The sequence below is a fragment of the Entelurus aequoreus genome, linkage group LG15 (assembly GCF_033978785.1).
Source record: "Entelurus aequoreus isolate RoL-2023_Sb linkage group LG15, RoL_Eaeq_v1.1, whole genome shotgun sequence".
In the NCBI taxonomy this organism is placed as follows: domain Eukaryota; kingdom Metazoa; phylum Chordata; class Actinopteri; order Syngnathiformes; family Syngnathidae; genus Entelurus; species Entelurus aequoreus.
Window position 1 is genome coordinate 9,487,900 of NC_084745.1, and position 23,814 is coordinate 9,511,713.

The 23,814-nt window shown below is 38.4% G+C and overlaps 1 protein-coding gene across 3 annotated transcripts in view; it reads right to left on the bottom strand.

The window, feature by feature from the left end:
* Positions 1–23,814, bottom strand: part of map7d2b (MAP7 domain containing 2b) — a 33,958-nt gene that overhangs the window by 9,668 nt on the left and 476 nt on the right. For 2 of the 3 annotated variants that reach the window (XM_062020742.1, XM_062020741.1), the window contains exons 2-11: positions 18,267–18,353; positions 18,089–18,148; positions 15,219–15,370; positions 6,591–6,738; positions 5,693–5,788; positions 4,985–5,080; positions 4,797–4,894; positions 1,419–1,492; positions 1,151–1,356; positions 923–1,061 (exon numbers count right to left, since the gene is read on the bottom strand). In XM_062020742.1, the coding sequence (XP_061876726.1) occupies positions 923–1,061; positions 1,151–1,356; positions 1,419–1,492; positions 4,797–4,894; positions 4,985–5,080; positions 5,693–5,788; positions 6,591–6,738; positions 15,219–15,370; positions 18,089–18,148; positions 18,267–18,353 (1,156 nt within the window). The remainder of the gene's footprint in view (positions 1–922; positions 1,062–1,150; positions 1,357–1,418; positions 1,493–4,796; positions 4,895–4,984; positions 5,081–5,692; positions 5,789–6,590; positions 6,739–15,218; positions 15,371–18,088; positions 18,149–18,266; positions 18,354–23,814) is intronic. The other variant, XM_062020743.1, reaches the window with a different exon arrangement.

Genomic DNA, 23,814 nt, shown 5'->3' on the forward strand with positions numbered 1-23,814 from the left:
AAAAGGTTGTCATAAACGTTACTTAATTCATAAATAAAATAATACAAAAGAAAACAATTTTTTATGCATATGTAAATGTATTCAGTTAAAAACATTCATTCACTTTCTTCTTTCATTCATGGATCCAAACTTTACCGCTGCCGGTATCTTTTTTATATATTTTTATTGTAACATTCCCGAATGCAGCTGAGATAGGCTTTAGCATCTCCCGCGACCCCGTAAGGGACAAGCGGTAGAAAATGGATGGATGGATGGATTTTCAGAATGTGTTTGTTCTATTTATTGGCCAAAGTAAGTCAAAGAAAACAATCTGAAGTTGTCTTTATGTTTTAGTTTAATGCCATGATTTTAATAGTCCGGCCCGCGTGTGCACACATTTTCCTTTCTGCAGGAAAATGTGAGCTGAAATGAGTTTGACACCCCTGATCTAGACATTTTAGCGTTGAAAGTAAAAAATATATATATATTGATGTATGACTTTTATGAGTGGGGCCCTTTTGGATACCCGAGATCCTTAGGCTGATTTTTTTTAAGCTGTCGTTGTTAAAAAAAACAACATAATGAACCAAAAGCAATGTTGTTATGAATTATTGACCTATTTAAGTCTCCAATTACTTGACATTAAATATTACATTTTTTTCTACAAAAAAGACATGAAACATAAGACTTTTGTTTACTTCATGTCAACGGATAGATCCAAAGTGGATCTATAGATATTTAAGTGTTAAAAGTAAACAAATATTAATATATGACTTATTTTTAACACTTTAATGACTGAGACCCCTTTTGGGTCCCCGGGGCATTTACCAAATTAGAGGGGAGCCCTTTCATTGGTTTTTAAAATAAAAAATATCAAAATGGCCCCTAAATGATTTCATTTTCAGTGCGTGAGTGGAAAAATGTGAGCAGATGGTCCACTCACTGCTCCTCCTCCAGACGCTGTCTCTCCTCCTGCTCCTTCTGTATTCGGGCCTGGCGGCGCCTCTCGGCCAGCAGTCTGGACGCCTCTTCGGCATCCATGGTGCCACCCACGCTGCGGCCTGTGGGCGTTCCTGGAGACTCTACGATAAAAAAAAAATGGAAAAAAACACGGCTCAAATAAAGACACGGTACTCGGAAAGGCGGACATGTTTGTCGTTTTCGTCTTCACCTGCGCAAAGTTCCCTGCTGGTGGATTTGGGGATTTTCTTCTCCGAGGTCTCAGATTTGGCAGACTTCCTGTCTAGCGTGCCGTGACCTTTGGCTTCGGCGTGGCCCCTGTCGTCGCCAGGAGTCGGGGCCCTCTGTCGGTGAGGGGAGGGCGGGTACTGGCCGGGGGAGCAGGGCGACTGGGCCCGGCTCCTGTTCGACCGCATCCTGAAGGAAAATACAGTCGTGTCAGCATTTGATTCTGTGTGTGTGTAGAACACGTGTGTTACCTTTTAGGTGTAGCAGGACCTTTCTTATTGGCTCTGAAGGATGAGCTACGAACTGGTGCGTTAGGAAACTCCCCCTGTATTCAGAAATCAAGCATGATGTCAGAAGGGTTGGGCACCGAATGCGGTACTTTCCTTGGAACCGACTAAACACCGTCGGTTACCATGAATTGATTAACGTGAACCCCGACTTAAACAAGTTGAAAAACTCATTTGGGTGATACCATTTAGTGGTCAATTGTACGGAATATGTACTGTACTGTGCAATCTACTAATAAAAGTTTCAATCAATCAATCAATCCTACCGAGCACAGATTCACGGAAAGTCCAATGGTGCCATATTTCGCTACCTGGGAGGCGCCTGACGACACGCCCGGTTAGATTTAGATTAGATTTAGATTTATTGGTCCCCGTTGGGGAAATTAATTTTCACTGCCGTACATTTAAACAATAGACATTACACATCACAAAACAAAAATAACAAAAAGACATCATACATGACCAACACATTTATAGGTTGCCAGTTTCTGGCGATCACCCCAGCAGCACTGAGAGCAGATTCAAACAAACTACCTCGAGGTAATGTTGCAATTTTCAACGCCAACAATGAATTGACGCAGAAATCTCTCCAACGTAAGTAAAGTAAGGCTCCACTTTTCCAAAAATGTGCTAGCTTGATGCTAATATACATTGGCTTTGCTACTGACATGCTACTGATTAGCATTAGCAATTTTACATGGCAGTTTCATACATAAAACTCCAACTTAGGCATTGTTTTACACAGCAGGTCAGTTCTTATTTTGATGCCAATATATGACCTGCTTTGTATTTATTCATGTCAATATGAACGGTGCAATTGCACATTTTTCAAATACAACACAGGCCTTTTTGGTATGTGGATATACACACAGTGGGTACGGAAAGTATTCACGCTCCTTTCAATTTTACACTCTTTCATTGCAGCCATTTGCTAAAATCATTTTAATTGTCATGATTGTACACTCAGCATCCCATCTTGACAGAAAAAAACAGAAATGTTCTTTCTTGGGAATGATGCAACAAGTTTTCCCACACCTGGATTTGTGGATCATCTGCCATTCTTACTTGCATATCCCCTCCAGCTCTGTCAGGTTGGATGGTGAACATTGGTGGACAGCCATTTTCAGGCCTCTCCAGAGATGCTCAATTGGGTTTCGGTCAAGGCTCTGGCTGGGCCAGTCAAGAATGGTCACAGAGTAGTTCTGAAGCCACTTCTTTGTTATTTTAGCTGTGTGATTAGGGTTATTATCTTGTTGGAAGGCGAACCTTTGGCCCAGTCTGAGGTCCTGAGAACCCCAGGATTTCTCTGTACTTGGCAGCCTTCATCTTTTCTTTAATTGCAACCAGTCGCCCTGTACCTGCAGCTGAAAAACACCCCCAGAGCATGATGCTGCCACCACCATGTGTCACTGTAGGGATTGTATTGGGCAGGTGTTGAGTAGTGCCTGGTTTTCTCCACACATACCACTTAGAATTAACCCCAAATAGTTCTTGGTCTTCTCAGGCCAGATAAGTTTATTTCTCATAGTTTGGGAATCCTTCATGTGTTTTTTTGGCAAACTCTATGCAGGCTTTCATATGTATTGCACTGTGGAGAGGCTTTCGTCGGGCCACTCTGCCATAAATCCGCGACTGGTGGAGGGCTGCAGTGATAGTTGATTTAGTGAAACCTTCTCCCATTTCCCTGCTGCATCACTGGAGCTCAGCCACATTGATCTTTGGCTTCTTCTTTACCTCTCTCAACAAGGCTCTTCTCCCATGATTGCTCTGTTTGCCTGGACGGCCAGGCCTGGGGGGAGTTGTAGTCGTTCCAAACTTCTTCCGTTTAAGGATTAGGGAGGCCAGTGTGCTCTTAGGAACCTTGAGTGCTGCAGAAATTCTTTTGTAACCTTGGCCAAATCCGTGCCTTGCCACAATTCTGTCCCTGAGCTCCTTGGGCAGTTCCTTTGACCTCATGATCCTCATTTGCTCTGACCACACATAGACAGGTTTGTGCCTTTCCTAATCAAGTCCAATCAGTTTGAATAAACACAGCTGGACTCCAATGAAGGAGCAGGACCATCTCAAGGAGGATCAGAAGAAATGGACAGCATGTGAGATTTCACTTTTTCTAAGTTAAAGTTAAAGTTAAAGATCAATGATTGTCAGTGGACTAGTGGTTAGAGTGTCCGCCCTGAGATCGGTAGGTTGTGAATTCAAACCCGGGCTGAGTCATACCATCCATCCATTCTTTCTTTTACCGCTTGGCCCTTTTGGGGCCGCGGGGGGTGCTGGAGCCTATCTCAGCTGCATTCGGGCGGAAGGCGGGGTACACCCTGGACAAGTCACCACCTCATCGCAGGGCCACCGACTCATACCAAAGACTATAAAAATGGGACCCATTACCTCCCTGCCTGGGACTCAGCATCAAGGGTTGGAATTGGGGGTTAAATCGCCAAAAATGATTCCCGGGCGCGGCACCGCTGCTGCCCACTGCTCCCCTCACCTCCCAGGGGGTGAACAAGGGGATGGGTCAAATGCAGAGGACAAATTTCACCACACCTAGTGTGTGTGTTTCTTTTTCATTAAATTAGCAAACATTTCTGTTTTTTTCTGTCAAGATGGGGTGCTGAGTGCACAATTGTGAGAAATAAAATTAACTTTATAGCATTTTTTAAAAACGGTAATACTAGGGGTTTTTTCAGCAAAATTGTGTTAAAAATCGATACAATTTGATGTGAAAGTTGCATTTTAATTGTTAGTCGAGCAGATATTCAAGTATTTATTTTTATTCTAACATGTTTAAAAAAACAGATGAAAAAAATTATTTTATTTTTTTTAATGAGTAATTTTTAAATTATTTTTTGTACATTTTTGGGTAGAATTTTGTCAAGCAAAAACAGTTTTCTTTGAAGTTGTTTTAAGAGTTATTTTAAGAGTTGTTTTTATTTTATAGAAGAATGTAGTTAATCATATGTAACCCAATGTTATTAAAAAAAGTATAGATTTTTCCATTCATCCATTTTCTACCGCTTGTCCCTTTCGGGGTCGCTGGAGCCTACCTCAGCTGCATTCGGGCGGAAGGCGGGGTACACCCTGGACAAGTCGCCACCTGAATCCAGAATTGTTTTGAATCCAGAATCAATTCCGAATCGAATCGTTACCCCCAAAAATGGAATCGAAACGTGTGGTGCCCAAAGATTCCCAGCCCAAATAAATATTTATTACCATATACAAAAGTACCAAAAATTGGTGCCGTTGAGTACCGATATCGAGTTCCAGGTACCGGTTACAATGTGAACGGTACCTATCCCTATCCATCGGTGTGAGTGTGTGTGTGTGTGTGTGTGTGTGTGCACTGACCGTGGGTGTTCTGGCCTTAGACGTCTCATCGGGGAATGCGGCGATGCTCCTGCGGTTGGAGGAACTTCTGTGAGGTCTGTGTTTGTTGTCGAGGGGAGCTGTTTGCGGCGACACACAACAAGACGCTCATTCGGAGCCCCGACGAGGAGACATGAGGAAACGACGGGGACGTGCTTGCTGAGACTCACCCTCCGTCTCCGTCGAGTGCAGCGCACTTGACGAGTTGGACAGCTGCCTGCTCATTGGTGGCTCCGACGAGGTGGGCGGGGCCAAGAAATCACAGACTGCAAAGATAGCAGAAGGCATGTCAGAGGGACGTCGCTTGGATGTAACCACGTTGCCACGGTGACGTGGGATGGAGATGAAGGATCCGGGCTTCATCTTGGAACGAGGACACACAAGGACAATAAGACATCAAGTAATTAAGTATAAATGTGACACTTTATTATTGTAATAGAGCTATTTGTGCGTATTCAACAGTTTAACGGTCAATTCTCCCATCTTAGCCCTGGTAGGTTACTGATAAAAAGGGAGACTCAATGTGTGTGATAGTCACAGCCAGGAGGACAGGAAGTGGCACAGCCCTCCTTTGTTGGGTTGAAGGTGGGGGAGGGGAGAGCAGACCTCCATGACAACATACATGAGAGGTCACGTAATGTGTGACAATAACACAGCTGCACGCACGATGATTTAATACATGGAAATGTACATGAGCAGAACCAGACCAGGAACACACACACACACACACACACACACACACACACACACACACACACACACACACACACACACACACACACACACGAAAGCGAGAACCACCACATCAGGACAGCCATTGAAGACATGCACAGCTGGCGGTATGGGCGGGGCACACACACAAGTCATGTGATCTGTACCGTGACGGGATTGGTGGACACTGGGGGCTGAAGCGGCAGGAAGCTGACTAGGCTGAGCGGAGCCAACGGCGTGGCAGGGCGGGGTCTTAGGGTTACCTGGGCGACAGGTGAGGCAGAGCGGACAAAGCAAAGCGTTACGCTCGTGCACGCGCACACACACACACACGCGCACACACACACACACACACACACACACACACACGCACACACACGCACACACACGCACAAGCGTTCATACGGGATCCGGAAGGGAGTCCAGTCTGTCGCTAAGCCAAAAGTTGTGCCTCAAATGCTGCATTCAATGAGACTGGGAAATAGGAAAGACACTTGATGCAGAATCTCTCAGTACAAAGAGATGTTGTGTGACGTCACACTCCATGAGGTGCAACCAGGAACTGCGTTCCTCACCTTTTCTTAGTCATTAAGCAGGCAGGAAATCCAATATGGCGTCCAAACAAGCATCAGAACCACAAGCTAGCGCCGTCATGTAGGTCTACTTCCTCTCTGCTCCTTCCCATACATGCATACGGCGTCCGATGACATCATCTCTGGTTACGTCACGCCGCTGTGACGGAGACGTCACATAAAAAAACAGCGACCTTTACGCGTCCGTCCTTTGAATGGCGGATGAGCTTGCGCTGCAATATTGATGCGCCACATGACGCCAGGTCACAGGACGCCAATAGAAATGTTTTTTTTCCTAGCAAGAGTGTTGTTGCTGTTCAAGGTTAGACGTGCGGCCCTACGTGATAGCATGGAACTACACACACACACACACACAAACACACACCTACCTGTGGCACACTTCCAAGGCCACAGGCAGGAGGAGGCGGAGACAAAGCACTGCAGCCTCCACGCCCTTTCTCCCAAACATCCATCATCTTGGCATCACACTCACCCTCCGCTGCGTCAGGCGGTCCCCCCCAGGTCCATCGCTTGGGCCGGTTGTCCAGGTTGTCCCGGGCCTCGCCGCCTCCTCCTCCTCCTCCTCCTCCTCTCCGCTCTGCGCCCCCGGCTCTGCGGCGTACCAGGGCCTCCAGCCTCTCCTGCTCGTTGCGTTCAGACACGGGGAAGAAGAGACACTCCCTCACTGAGCCGTCGCTGCGGCGGCGGACGCCTGGCGATGCGTAGGGTGACGGCAGCGCCATGGTAACCGCATCCGAGCGCAGCAGCATCAGCAGCAGCCTCGCCCCTTCGCCACCGTGCCGCCGGTCTGTTTTGGCTGCAGCTCGCTTGTTCGATACCCGAGGAGAGAGAGGACCGCAGCACACCTCTCATCCCCCTCCCCCTCTCTATAACGCGCCGTCTCCCACCCCTCCCCCGCCCCCTCCTCCCTCCCTCCAGTCGGCACAATCAGCTGACAGGAAATTCATCATCAGCTGATTGACTAATGATTGTAAAACAGGGATGTCAGACTGGTTTTCATTGAGGGCCGCTTGTAACGGCGAATAATATACGAATTTGCCCTGCATTTGATTATTATAAATAGATTTTATTTACACCTGAAGAAAAAAACCCTGTAAGTTTACTGTAAAATATACAGTGTTTTTTACAATAAAAACTGGCAGCTTAGTCATCAGAATTTTCCTGTAAAATTGATGGTGTTTTTTACAACATATTACTGGAAATGGAAAAACGGTACCACTATTTTTTTTATTCTGGCAACTGCCAGATTTTTATCATTAAAAAAAACTGTGGGGCCGTTCTTTTTCCTTTACAGTAATACACGGTAAACACTACAACCAGAGATATTACAGTAAAAACTGTCAGCTAAGTACTGTAAAATATACATTGTTTTTTACAACATGTATATTTTGAAAAAAAAAAATCCATTTTACAAGGGCCGCTTGTAACAGCGAATAATATATGAATTTGCCCTGCATTTGATTAATATAAGTATATTTTTATGTACACGTGAAAAATACGATCGGTAGGTCGTGAGTCACACCAAAGACTATAAAAATGGGACCAATTACCTCCCTGCTTGACACTCAGCATCAAGGGTTGGAATTGGGGGTTAAATCACCAAAAATGATTCCCGGGCGCGGCCACTGCTGCTGCTCACTGCTCCCCTCACCTCCCAGGGGGTGATCAAGGGTGATGGGTCAAATGCAGAGAATAATTTTGCCACACCTAGTGTGTGTGTGACAATCATTGGTACTTTAACTTGAACTTAAAACCTGTACATTTACTGTAAAGGGATTTTTACAATAAAGGGAAAAACAGGACCATCATTATTTACAGCAAAAACTGGCAGCTTAGTCATCAGAATTTTACTGTAAAATTGATGGTGGTTTTTACAACATATTACTGGAAATAGAAAAAGAGTACCACTGTTTTTTTATTCTGGCAACTGCCAGTTTTTTATCTTAAAAAAAAAACTGTGGTGCCGTTTTTATTTTTTATTTACAGTAATATACCGTAAACACAACAACCGAACATATTACAGTAAAAACTGTCAGCTCAGTCACCAGAATTTTACTGTAAAATATACATTGCTTTTAACTACATGTTATGGTAAATGGAAAAACAGTACCACTGTTTGTTTTTTACAGTAAAAACTGGCAGCTTAGTCATCAGAATTTTCCTGTAAAATTGATGGTGGATTTTACAACATATTACTGGAAATAGAAAAACAGTACCACTGTTTTTTTATTCTGGCAACTGCCAGTTTTTTATCTTAAAAAAAACTGTGGTACCGTTTTAATTTTTTATTTACAGTAATATACCGTAAACACAACAACCGAACATATTACAGTAAAAACTGTCAGCTAAGTACTGTAAAATATACATTGTTTTTTACATGTATATTTTGTAAAAAAAAAAAATCCATTTTACAAGGGCCACTTGTAACAGTGAATAATATATTAATTTGCCCAGCATTTGATTATTATAAATATATTTTTATGTACATTTGAACAAAAAACCCTGTAAATTTACTGTAAAAAATACAGTGTTTTTAACAAAAACAGAACCATCATTTATTTACAGTAAAAACTGGCAGCGTAGTCATCAGAATTTTCCTGTAAAATTGATGGTGGTTTTTACAACATATTACTGGAAATTGGAAAAACAGTACCACTTTTTATTTTATTATGGGAACTCAGCTGCCAGTTTTTTTTAACGTAAAAAAAAATGTGATACTGTTTTTGCATTTGAATTTGAGTAAATAAAAATGTGTGAGCAAAATGTGTGTATGTCAAAATACAGTGTAAAAAAATCAGTGTATAAAAAAACTATGGTACTGTTTTTTTCATACACAGTAATACACGGTAGAAATAAACATTGTAGAGTTTATGGTAAAAAAAAACTGGCACCTCAGTCACAAAATTTTACTGTAAAAAACAGTGGTAGAGCTTTTTCAATTTACAGTAAAAACTACCATATATTTTACCGTAAAATCTATTGGTATTTTTACAATTTGATATATAACGTGCTTTGAAATTATAAGTAAAGCAGATATTTAAGTATTTATTTATATTTTAACCAAAAATAATTTGGAAAGAATGGTAATATAATATTTGTTGCAGTATGCGCTAATATTAAATAGAAATATATGCAAATTAATGCAGTATATTATCAAAATGGAAAGAACAAATACATTTAGTAAGAAAAGATAAAGTACTTTAGTGACGCATATTATATCCAGGTGTTTGGGGGGCCATTTAAAATGATGTGGCGGGCCAGATCTGGCCCCCGGGTCTTAAGTTTCACACCAGTGAAGTAAACATCTCATGCTTTTAAATAATTATTTTGTTCGGTATTGAAAACATTGAGGCTCTCCAAAAAAATGAAAGAAGTTGGTACATTGTGTACATTAAAGATGCTAAAAGCAGTTAAATGTATGTCATGCTAATTGCTAAGCTAACTGAACAAAACATCTACATTTTATGTGTGTTGTAGGTGACAAAGCAAATGAGAGGAGTGTTTAATCCTTTGAAAAAAGCCCACCCAGCCACAGATTTCAAACTGAATACAAACAAACGAACAGTTATGGAGGTTAATTTGTGTTTTTATTACAGAAGCTTTTTTGGACACTAAATTTATGTACCTGAATTTTACGTGTTTTTTGTGAACTTAATTTTTTTACATCGAACTATGCTGACAATTTGATTGAATAAAAGTTAGTGGGAATACAGTGTTTTAAAATTCAGTGTGAAAAAAATCAATAAAAAAAATCTCAGTGCAGAAAGATTGTATGTAAAAAAATTTCGGTGTATGAAAAAATTGAGTGCAGAAAAATAGAGTGGAGAAAAGTTCAGTGTAAAAAAAAAATTCCGTGCAGAAAGATTCTGTGTGAAAAAAAATGGTAAAAACATTCAGTGTAATAATATCCTGTGTACATTTTGGTGTATGAAAAAATTGAGTGCAGAAAATTTCAGTGTAAAAAAAAATCGAGTGCAGAAAAATATACTGGAGAAAAATTCAGTGCAAAAAAAAAATCAATGCAGAAAACTTCATTAGAGAAAAATTTAGTGCAGAAAAATTCAGTGTAAAAAAATTACGTGCAGAAAGATTCTATGTGAAAAAAAAATGGTGAGAAACATTCAGTGTAATAATATCCTGTGTAAATTTGGGTGTATGAAAAAATTTAATGCAGAAAATTTCAGTGCAAAAAAATGTGTAAAATAATTGAGTGCAGAAAAAGATAGTAGAGACAAATTCAGTGCAAAAAAATTCACTGTAAAAAAAATCAGTTTAAAAAAAATTTTGTGCAGAAAGATTCTATGTGGAAAAAAATGGTGAGAAACATTCAGTGTAATAATATCCAGTGTAAATGTTGGTGTATGAAAAAATTGAGTGCAGAAAAATTCAGTGGAAAAAATTGAGTGCAGAAAAATATAGTGGAAAAAAATTCAGTGTAAAAAAATTACGTGCAGAACGATTCTATGTGAAAAAAAATGGTGAGAAACATTCAGTGTAATAATATCCAGTGTAAATTTGGGTGTATGAAAAAATTGTATGCAGAAAAATTCAGTGCAAAAAAATCTGTGTAAAATAATTGAGTGCAGAAAAAGATAGTAGAGAAAAATTCAGTGCAAAAAAATTCTGTGTAAAAAAAATAAAAAAAATTCCGTGCAGAAAGATTCTGTGTGAAAAAAAATGGTAAGAAACATTCAGTGTAATAATATCCTGTGTACATTTTGGTGTGTGAAAAAATTGAGTGCAGAAAAATTCAGTGTAAAAAAAAATCGAGTGCAGAAAAATATAGTGGAGAAAAATTCAGTGCAAAAAAAATCAGTGTTGAAAAAAAATCAATGCAGAAAACTTCAGTGGAGAAAAATTTAGTGCAGAAAAATTCAGTGTAAAAAAATTATGTGCAGAAAGATTCTATGTGGAAAAAAAATGGTGAGAATCATTCAGTGTAATAATATCCAGTGTAAATTTGGGTGTATGAAAACATTTAATGCAGAAAGATTCAGTGCAAAATGTGTAAAATAATTGAGTGCAGAAAAAGATAGTAGAGAACAAAATCAGTTTAAAAAAAATTCAGTGCAGAAAGTTTCTATTTGGAAAAAAAATGGTGAGAAACATTCAGTGTAATAATATCCAGTGTAAATGTTGGTGTATGAAATAATTGAGTGCAGAAAAATTCAGTGTAAAAAAATTGAGTGCAGAAAAATATAGTAGAGAAAAATTCAGAGTAAAAAAATTACGTGCAGAAAGATTCTATGTGGAAAAAAAATTGTGAGAAACATTCAGTGTAATAATATCCAGTGTAAAGTTGGGTGTATGAAAAAATTGAATGCAGAAAAATTCAGTGCAAAAAAATCTGTGTAAAATAATTGAGTGCAGAAAAAGATAGTAGAGAAAATTTCAGTGCAAAAAAATTCAGTGTAAAAAAAATCAGTTTAAAAAAAATTCCGTGCAGAAAGATTCTATGTGGAAAAAAATGGTGAGAAACATTCAGTGTAATAATATCCAGCATAATGTTGGTGTATGAAAAAATTGAGTGCAGAAAAATTCAGTGTAAAAATAAATTGAGTGCAGAAAAATATAGTGGAGAAAAATTCAGTGCAAAAAAAATCATTACAGAAATATGCTTCAGCATCAAGGGTTGGAATTGGGGGTTAAATCACCAAAATGATTCCCGGGCGCGGCGCCGCTGCTGCCCACTGCTCCCCAAGGGAATGGGTCAAATGCAGAGGACAAATTTCACCACACCTAGTGTGTGTGTGACAATCATTGGTACTTTAACTTTAACTTTAACTTCAAAACTCAAGACACACTTACAGTAAATTAAGAGTATTTGAGTTTTGAAGCAAGAAAGATTTCTGCAGTGATTTTTTTTTACACAAAATTTTAAAACCGTATTTTAAAAAACAGATTTTTTAAAAATTAGCTCACAAATTTGTATTCAATCAAATTGTCAGCATCAGTTTTAAAATTCAGTTGAATGAATCCAGTGTCCAAAAAAAGCTTTTGTAATGAAGACACAAATCAACCTCCATAAACGGTCGTTAAATATTAGATCGTCTGTTGCTATCGACGGCGCGGCTTTCTTTTATGTAAGATAAAAAATGTGCTTGTCACCACGGCGACTGTGCGTTCCCGTAAACGCCACGCGATACCTCGCCGCTGATGTCAGCCCTCACCACAGCCTGTGTCATGCCGGGGGAGGAAATAAGCGTGCAAACAGAGGCGATAAATCAATAGCGGCTAACTAGGCGCTCCACCGGGGACCAGACGGCCTCGGGGGCTCGTTAACTCTTTGTGCGCCGCTCAGCCCTTTAAAGGTGCTGCAATTGTAATTTTTTTTTAATGTATTCATCAAAGGGCCTTGCTCATTGATTTGATTGCATATTAAATTAATACAATTTAAAAGATGAATTTAGACAAAATAATATTTATGACTTTTTCCCGCTTTCTAAAATGATACTTTACTATGAAACATAGTCATATTCTTTAAATAAAATAAAATTGTATTTTACAAACAAAAATAACAATACTGAAAAAGGGATAGATGTTGATCGTCCAACTCATAATAACTGCTGGATGATGTAAGCAAAAAAAAATGCATTCGGATTAGATAATAAGGAGTCATGTCTTGAAATATGGGATCATTTATACGAATGTGTTTTAAGTATGAAATGAACTTAAAATCTCTCTTTCTTGTGGTGAATAATGTGTGGTTTTAAGATTATGACATGCAAAGCATGTGTAAGCTTTGTTCTTATTCATAATGGCTGTGATGGAAATTATTATAATAATAATAATGATATGTATTGTTTATGTTATTGTAATCAATTGTGTTTGTTTAGAATTTTTTTAATCACTATTATTGATATTATTATTATTTTCATCAATACTTTTGTTGCTATTATTATTTGTATTTTTTTCCTTGTCTTAGTGATGTATTTATTATTAAAAGTATTGTGTTGTCGTGTCTCCTTAATTGCTTTGTAAACTAATGAAGTATTATAAAGCTGGGATTGGAGTTGCTCAATTTTCTTGTATTAGATTGATTCAAATTCTGTGCAACTTCTGTAAATATTTATTTAAAAAAATAAAAAATAAAAAATAAAAAAGTTAACATTTATTTTTACATATTTGCATTACTTCTTATCTTAACGAAACCAAAGTCAAAATTCAAACTTTTGTTGTGTTCCTGGGTTTTCACTCGGTCCTGTTACCCTAACCCATATTACATACAGTGCCCTCCAAAAGTATTGGAACAGTGAGTCCAATTCAAACATTCTATTAGTCCCTAATGTGGAGACATCCTTGATTGTTGTACGTGCTTGCCCTGATATTCCTGCACCGTCTCGGTCGTCGTGCGACCAAACATTGCACGTAACAAACTAGCCCGTTTGTCCGCGTATCGTTCTGCAGAATCGAGCGCCCAAACAAGGACACCCACGCTTTGGTGACTCAGTCCAACAGTACAACTGCAAAAGAACCCGCAATGAGGCCAAAAAAAGTTGTGAGTGACAGCACTTTGATAGAGAAAGTGCGAAAAACTACTAAATTCAAGAAAGTACAAAGTCAGCAAAGTCCAAAAGTGCGGTTTTCCATCCACTCTTCTGCTCTTGAACAGGTTTGTGCTGAAAATTAAATGTCCTCGGTTCTGAGCAATGAAAATAAAATGTCTCCTTTTATTGCCGTCTTTGCCAAAAAGAGTCTTCAATAAAAGTCGATGTTAAATATTAATTTATCCATTTTGTTGGTCATTTATATGATTTTACATACTTTCTCTGTATGTAAAACTATTATTACCGCATTTTTCGGACTATAAGGCGCACTTAAAATCCTTTCATTTTCTCAAAACTCGACAGTGCGCCTAATGTACGAAATAATTTTGGTTGTGCTTAACGACCTCGAAGCTATTTTATTTGGTACAAGTGTGACCAGTAGATGGCAGTCACACATAAGAGATAAGTGTGGACTGCAATATGACTCAAGTAAACAACACCAACATTTTATATGTTCCATTGAAAATATAGAACATTACACACGGCACTCAAAATCTATCAAAATGTTTTAGTATGACTTTGGTAAGCTATGAAGCCACACCGCTTGATGGATTGTACTGTGCTTCAACATAGGAGTATTATTATGGTGTGTGTACAAGGTAAGACATTATCTGGCGTTTTGTTTCGCAATATTATGCAAAATCAACTTTTCTTACCTTCTGGTACCTGCTGATCTGTATTTGGGATCTGCATAAGTCCTGAAAATTTGCACGGGTCCGCCTTTGTAGACCGGGACGACGACATAAGCTTCTTCTTTTTCTCTATCTTCTTGTTATGGGACATTCATCCTCCGCTGTTGCCGTTTCTAATATAAAGTAGCGTAAAGTTCTTACTTATATCCGTCAGTAAACTCGCCATGAAAGCGCTAAAACATACCGGTGCAGTGAGTTTACATTATTCACCCAAGGAACTTTAGTTATTAGAGAGTTCCGGTCAGACGTTTTTTCACGTGACACATTTCCGGCGTTGTTGTTGCACTATTGAGCCACGGATGAGGAGATGCTGCTTCGTTATTGATTGAAGTAAAGTCTGAATGTCAATAAAACAGTTAGCGCCATCTTTTGACACTTCTTCCACTCCCGTCCTTGCACGCTACACCGCTACAACAAAGATGACGGGGAGAAGACGCTGTCTAAGGTGAGCCACGTAAATAAGACCGCCTACAAAACGGCGCATCCTGAAGCGACTTGAAGATGATCTGTAAAACATCATCTATGCAACATTTTGACCAAAGAACCACCATTACATGTTATGTAGACCACAAGGAAGTCTTTTACATTTAGAAAAAATATTAATAATATGACCCCTTTAATGCGCCTTATAATACGGTGCGCCTTTTGTATGAAAATAGACCTGAATAGACTCGCTCATCGGCAGTGCGCCTTTTAATCTGGTGCGCCCTATGGTCCGAAAAATACGGTATTTTCTATAAAATGTGTTATTTTTAGGTGTCTAGAACGGATTAATTTGGATTTCCATTCATTTGCACACCTTGGTGTCAACTTCGCACACTGAGTCCAAACAATGATTAAAAGCCTGCCGTGACCTCTGACCTTGTCGGCTTCCTGCTGCTGTCGTCTCTTCTCCTCGGCCGCCAGATGCCGCTGCCCTTCCTTCCTCCTTTGCGCCGCCATCTTGCGCCCTCGCTGCTCGCCGCTGCGCTCCAGCTGCTGCAGAGCACGCCGCTCTTTGTCCTGCAGCACCTCTGACAGCACGCACGCACGCACACACGCATGCACACACACGCACACACACACACGCACACACACACACACACACACGCATGCACACACACACACACACACACGTCGGCATTGTTGGTAACACTGACAAACATGGATCAGTAAGTACCATTACTGTATAACAGGGGTCTCCAAAGTGCGGCCCACAGCTAGTTTTTTAAGACATTCTAAAAATACTATAAAAAATTACACACAAAAAATTACGTTAAAAAGTGGAATAAAAGAGCAAACAGGCTAAATGTAACGAGAAAAAGTTGTGATGTTGACTCTAATAATACAAAGCTGCCATGCAGGCTCTTTTTTTCATTAAAACTGTCATTGCTCAAAAAATAATAATGAATTAAAATGAATATTGTTATGAATTATTGACCTATTCAAGGCTCCAATTACTTCACATCAAATATCCCCCTTATATATATATATAAATATTTATAAGGGAAATTTTGTGTTTTTACATATAAATAACCTAAAGTTTTCTTTGACAGAAAAATCGCAAGTAAAAATAATATATTGATATTTAACTTTTTTTTTTTTTAATTTTTATGAGTGGGGGCTTTTTGAATACACAAGAGATTTAGTCAGAATTTATTTTTAAACTGTCATTGCTCAAAAAATAATAATGAATCAAAATCAATGTTGTTATGAATTATTGACCTATTCAAGGCTCCAATTACTTCACATCAAATATTCCACTATGTAATATTTTAAATGTTTTGTGTGTTTTTTTTCATATAAATAACCCAAAGTCACCACACCTAGTGTGTGTGTGACAATCATTGGTACTTGAACTTGAACAAAGTTTTCTTTAACAAAAAAGGGCAAAAATCATAAAAATATAATAATAAAAAAAATATATATAATTGACGGATAAATCTGAAGTTGAGCTAGAGATTTAAACATTGAAAATACAAATATTTTTATTGATATTTGACTTTTTTTTTAACATTTGTATGAAAGGGGCCTTTTTGGATACCCAAGAGATTTAGTCAGAATTTATTTTTAAACTGTCATTGCTCAAAAAATAATAATGAATCGAAATCAATGTTGTTATGACAATATTTGGGGGGAAAATATTGCTTATTTTGTGTTTTTGCCATATAAAACAACATTTTTTTAAAACAAAAAGAGCATAAAAAAAAAAAAACATGAAAAAATAATAAAAACGTATAATCGACAGATCGAAGTGCTGAAAGTAAAAAAACAAGTATGACTTATTTTTAAAATTTTCATGAGTGGGACCCTTTGGGTCCCCAATAATCTTAGTGGGATTTTTTTTTAAACTGTCATTGCTCAAAAAATAATAAAGAATAATAAACTATGTTATGAATTATTGGCCTATTCAAGGCTTCAATTACTTCACATCAAATATTCCACTTCGACAATATTTTTGAGGAAAATATTGCATATTTTGTGTTTTTGCCATATAAAAACTTTTTTTTTTTAAACAAAAAGAGCATAAAACAAATACAAAAAAACATGAAAAAGTAATAAAAACGTATAAGCGACGGATTGAAGTGTTAAAAGTAAAAATCAAGTATAACTTATTTTTAACACTTTTATGAGTGGGACCCTTTGGATCCCCAAGAACTTTAGTGAGATTATTGTTTAAACTGTCATTGCTCAAAAAATAATAATGAATCAAAATCAATGTTTTGAATCATTGCCATATTTAAGGCTACAATTACATCACATCAAATATTACACTTTGACAATATTTTGGCGGAAAATATTGTATATTTTGTGTTTTTGCCATATATAAACAACATTTTTTTAAACAAAAAGAGCATAAAACAAACAAAAAAAACATGAAAAAGTAATAAAAACATATAATCGACAGATCCAAGTGTTGAAAGTAAAAAACAAGTATGAGTTATTTTTAACATTTTTATGAGTGGGACCCTTTGGATCCCCAATAATTTTAGTGGGATTTTTGTTGAAACTGTCATTGCTCAAAAAATAATAATGAATCAAAATCAATGTTTTGAATCATTGACATATTTAAGGCTCCAATTACTTCCGGTCAAATATTACACTTTGACAATATTTTGGCAGAAAATATTGTATATTTTGTGTTTTTGCCATATGTAAACAACATTATTTAAAAATTTTTAAAAAAAGCATAAAACAAACAAAAAACCATGAAAAAGTAATAAAAACGTATAATCGACAGATCGAAGTGTTGAAAGACATTGGGATTTTTGTTTAAACTGTCATTGATAAAAAAATAATAAAGACTTAAAATCAATGTTATGAATTATTGACCTATTCAAGGCTCCAATTACTTCACATCAAATTTTACACTTTCTACCATTTTTGGGGGAAAATATTGGTTATTTTGTGTTTTTGCCACAGAAAACACGGTTTTGACAAAAAGGGCAAAAACATAAAAATGTCTTAAAATTATATCGACAGACCTGAAGTTGATCCACAGATTTAATCCTTAAATAAAATGTTTTATAAATAAATATATGACTTATTTTTAATATTTTTATGAGTGAGACCCTTCCGTGTGCCCGCGACCAAACATGAGGAGAGCCCTAGAGGTTAAAAAAAATATATATATATATATTATATTAGTTTTGAAAATGAAAAAATCAGATTTTTAGTGTTTGGACACCCCTGCTGTATAGCATTCATGGTGTGGTTTGAGCAGACATAAAAAGAGCAGAAAAGGTCCTCACCTTGTGTCTTTGCTGCATGCTCGTGTTTCTCTTTAGATAAATTGTCTGCACGCCGCACACCTGGAGACAGAAGAGGATTTGATCTCAGTGTAAAAAGATGCCATCAAACATAACATAATAATAATAATAATAATAATAATAATAATAATGGATTAGATTTATATAGCGCTTTTCTGACCTGAGGGGCTCCTGTGACCGCATGGCGATCTCCGTGATGGAGAAGTATTTCTATTGGTCAGCATGGGTGAGGTAGGCGGGACTAGGGCTGTGTTAGGGGCGAGAGCAAACAGAACATGATTCACTAGCACAGATGTAAAAATAGACACACAAAAACGTGACTTCAAGCTTGTTCGTGATGGAGCGTTAATGCTGAACATGGCGTCCCAATGCAATTACTCGCATGTCTGTCGCCTTGAAGCAGGGGTGTCCAAACTTTTTCCACTGACAGTCCAACACTGAACAAAGAAAGCATGCGGGGGCCGTTTTGATATTTTTTGATTTTCAAAACCAATACAATATGTTCACATTGGTTACATTTGTAGTTAGGTTACCTTGATTTTGGATATGGTGTTATTTTGATAATTGTTTTGTTTATATTATAATTGTAATATTTGAACAAAGACAATTGAATGTGTTGTGGCAGTTGCAGATGTCACCAATGTGGCAGTTTGACAAAATACTCCTTTGCTTTTCCAAACGTTTTTAATGAACTGCCAACATAAGAACGCTCAACAGGAAGCACTTCAAGTTTAATGGCTTAAAATAAGTCACGTCCGCTTTTCCTTCATATTAACAGCCTGCCGGCCCAGTCACGTTATAACATCTACGGCTTTTGGCGAGTGCACAACTGCACACACAACAAGAAGGAGACGAAGAAGAGACAGTCATGGCGACGACGACTGACAGAGAATAGAACGAGGATGGACAATTCAACCCTAAACCCACTCCTTTCCTGCAAATTAAATTTCACACATGCTGCCTGTAATAAAGTGATCTAAGTTGTTTGTTGCCATCTCCTGGTGAATGTTGGGTATAGTGTTCTGTGGTTACTTTTTGGTTGGCCAACGGTTTACGTTGTATTGCGCACCCTGACGGCAAGTGTGGGAGTCTGTTGTATTGCATTGCACTTTCAAATACAACAATCAATAGAGGAGTGTTATGTGTGTGTATATGTGTAAATAAATGAACACTGAAATTCAAGTATTTATTTTATTTATATGTATATATATATATATACTGTACTGTACTGAGGATTGAGGAAATCCCTCATGAAACAGGCCTGTAGAGATGAAATAGTCTTGTGATTTTTTTTCCCACACATACATATACTGTATATATATATGTATATATATATATATATATATATATATATATATATATATATATATATATATATATATATACATATATATATACACTACCGTTCAAAAGTTTGGGGTCACATTGAAATGTCCTTATTTTTGAAGGAAAAGCACTGTAATTTTCATTGAAGATAACTTTAAACTAGTCTTAACTTTAAAGAAATACACTCTATACATTGCTAATGTGGTAATTGACTATTCTAGCTGCAAATGTCTGGTTTTTGGTGCAATATCTACATAGGTGTATTGAGGCCCATTTCCAGCAACTATCACTCCAGTGTTCTAATGGTACAATGTGTTTGCTCATTGGCTCAGAAGGCTAATTGATGATTAGAAAACCCTTGTGCAATCATGTTCACACATCTGAAAACAGTTTAGCTCGTTACAGAATCTACAAAACTGACCTTCCTTTGAGCAGATTGAGTTTCTGGAGCATCACATTTGTGGGGGCAATTAAACGCTCAAAATGGCCAGAAAAAGAGAACTTTCATCTGAAACTCGACAGTCTATTCTTGTTCTTAGAAATGAAGGCTATTCCACAAAATTGTTTGGGTGACCCCAAACTTTTGAACGGTAGTGTATATATATAGTAAAATACATATATATATACATACAGGTATATATATATATATATATATATATATATATATATATATATATATATATATATATATATATATATATATATATATATATATATATAGCTAGAATTAACTGAAAGTCAAGTATTTATTTTATTTATATATATATAAGAAATACTTGGATTTCAGTGAATTCTAGCTATAAATATACTCCCCCCCCCCCCCCCCCCCCCCCCAAATCTCCCGAATTCGGAGGTCTCAAGGTTGGCAAGTATGGTGATGAATCACGCTTTTCCATCTGACAATCTGATGGACCAGTCTGGGTTTGGAGGTTGCCAGGAGAACGCTACATTTTGGACTGCAGTGGGCCGAGTGTGAAATTTGGTGGAGGAGAAATTATGGTGTGGGGTTTGTTTTTCAGGAGTTGGGCTTGGCCCCTTAGTTCCAGTGAAAGGAACTGTGAATGCTCCAGGATACCAAAACATTTTGGACAATTTCATGGGATGGCACTTCAAGTTCATATGTGAGTAAAGGCAGGTGGCCAAACACTTTTGGCGATATTGTGTATATTAATATCATATTGATATATATAAGTTCATGTGAGACAATTCTACTTCCATACATTTAAAACCGCCCGGAAAAGGGTGGAATGCCATCTCCGGGTTGGGGAGGAGACCCTGCCCCAAGTGGAAGAGTTCAAGTACCTGGGAGTCTTGTTCACGAGTGAGGGAAGAGTGGATCGTGAGATCGACAGGCGGATCGGTGTGGCGTCTTCAGTAATGCGGACGCTGTATCGATCTGTTGTGGTGAAGAAGGAGCTGAGCCGGAAGGCAAAGCTCTCAATTTACCGGTCGATCTACGTTCCCATCCTTGCCTGTGGTCATGATCTTTGGGTTATGACCGAAAGGACAAGATCACGGGTACAAGCAGCCCAAATGAGTTTCCTCCGCCGGGTGGCGGGGCTCTCCCTTAGAGATAGGGTGAGAAGCTCTGTCATCCGGGGGGAGCCAGGTGAGGTGGCCAGGTGAGGTGGTTCGGGCATTTGGTCAGGATGCCACCCGAACGCCTCCCTAGGGAGGTGTTTAGGGCACGTCCGACTGGTAGGAGGCCACGGGGAAGACCCAGGACACGTTGGGAAGACTATGTCTCCTGGCTGGCCTGGGAACGCCTCGGGATAACCGGGAAGAGCTAGATGAAGTGGCTGGGGAAAGGGAAGTCTGGGCTTCCCTGCTTAGGCTGCTGCCCCCGCGACCCGACCTCGAATAAGCGGAAGAAGATGGATGGATGGACATGGGAATAATGCTGTATAATAGACTGTATTTATATTATTCACATGTAAAAAATACTTAAGTGTTTATTGTCTATTGCAGTGTTTTTCAACCTTTTCTAAGCCAAGGCACATTTTATTAATTGAAAAAATGCGGAGGCACACCACCAGCAGAAAACATACAAAAATTAAACTCAGCAGCCGATATTGACAGTAAAAAGTCGTCCTCGCAATTGTTGGATATAAATTCAAACCATAACTAACCATGCATCACTATAGCTCTTGTCTCAAAGTACAGTAGGTGTACTGTCACCACCTGTCACATCACGCCGTGACTTATTTTGAGTTTATTGCTGTTTTCCTGTGTGTAGTGTTTTACTTCTTGTCTTGCGCTCCTATTTTGTTGTTGTCATGTCATGTACGGATGGATGTACTTTAGCTGTAAGTCTTTGCTGTCGTCCAGCATTCTGTTTTTGTTTACTTTGCAGCCAGTTCAGTTTTAGTTTTGTTTTGCATAGCCATCCCTGAGCTTTAATGCCTTTTGTTTATTTTTGGTTTAAGCATTAGATACTTTTTTACCTGCACGCTGCCTCCCGCTGTCGTCTGCATATTGTGATCAAGACAAACCATGTTCCCGACATCTACAAAGCAATTAGCTACCTGCTGCCACCTACTGATATGGAAGAGTATTACACGGTTACTGTGCCGAGCTCTTGACAGCACAGACAATAATTACTGGTTTGTAAAAAATATTTTTAACCCAATTAGGTGAAATTACATAATTTCCCACGGCACACCAAACAATATCTCACGGTACACTATTGTGCCACGGCACAGTGGTTGAAAGACACTGGTCTATAGTGAGCGAACTGTGGTGCTGAATTTCCCCCAGGGATCAATAAAGTACTTTCTATTCTATTCTTGTATTTGAATTAATATATGCATATATATTAATATCATATTGATATATATATTAGTTGATGTGAGACAATTGTACTTCCATACATTTAAAACACGCACTATTTCATATCAGCACATTGAAGTCTTCACAGTTTGCATTGTGGAGCATATTGCATTGATTGATTGATTGAGACTTTAATTAGTAGATTGCACAGTGAAGTACATATTCCGTACAATTGACCACTAAATGGTAACACCCGAATAAGTTTTTCAACTTGTCCACTTAAATTGATTCATGATACAGATATATACTATCAAATATATACTATCATCATAATACAGTCATCACACAAGATAATCATCAGAGTATATACAATGAATTATTTACTTTATTTACAATCCGGGGTGTGGGATATGGAGGGGGGGGTTTTGGATTGGTTGGTACCAACACTTCAGTCATCAACAATTGCATCATGAGAGAAATAGACATTGGAACAGTGTAGGACTGACTTGGTAGGATATGTACAGCAAGTACTGGTCACAGAGAGAGAGATCAGAAAGTATAAGAAAAAGTGTCTACATTTGATTATTTACATTTGATTATTTACAATCCGAAGAGGTATGATGTGGAAGGGAGAGGGTGTTAGTTTAGGGTTGAAGTTGCCTGGAGGTGTTCTTTTAGTGCAGTTTTGAAGGAGGATAGAGATGCCCTTTCTTTTACACCTGTTGGGAGCGCATTCCACATTGGTGTGGCATAGAAAGAGAATGAGTTTAGGCCTTTGTTAGATCGGAATCTGGGTTTAACGTGGTTAGTGGAGCTCCCCCTGGTGTTGTGTTTATGGCGGTCATTTACGTTAAAGGAAGTAGTTTGACATGTACTTCGGTATCAGGGAGGTGTAGCGGATTTTATAGACCAGGCTCAGTGCAAGTTGTTTTACTCTGTCCTCCACCCTGAGCCAGCCCACTTTGGAGAAGTGGGTAGGAGTGAGGTGGGATCTGGGGTGGAGATCTAGAAGTAACCTGACTAGCTTGTTCTGGGATGTTTGGAGTTTAGATTTGAGGGTTTTGGAGGTGCTAGGGTACCAGGAGCTGCATGCGTAATCGAAAAAGGGTTGAACGAGAGTTCCCGCCAGAATCTTCATGGTGCTTTTGTTGACCAGAGAGGAGATTCTGTAGAGAAATTTTGTTCGTTGGTTGACCTTTTTGATTACCTTGGTTGCCATTTTATCACAGGAAAGATTAGCCTCTAGAATGGAACCTAGGTAGGTGACCTCATCTTTCCTGTGGTGATAACAATGTCACCCACTTTTATAGTGAAGTCATTGACTTTCTTAAGGTTGATGTGGGACCCAAATAGGATGGATTCCGTTTTACCCAAGTGTATGGATAGCTTGTTGTCAGCGAGCCAGGTGCTTGTTCTACAGAATTCAGCACTGAGGATTTTCTCCACCTCTTGTCCCTGTCTGATACCAGCAAGGCCGAGTCATCCGCAAACAGGAACAATTCACAGGTGCCAAGTAAGGCTATTTTAGCTTATTTAATTGTGCACAAAATAGAGAAATGACGTCGACAAAGCCTGAAATGCGGCTGTTGTTTTTTTTTGTTATTGTGCGTGTG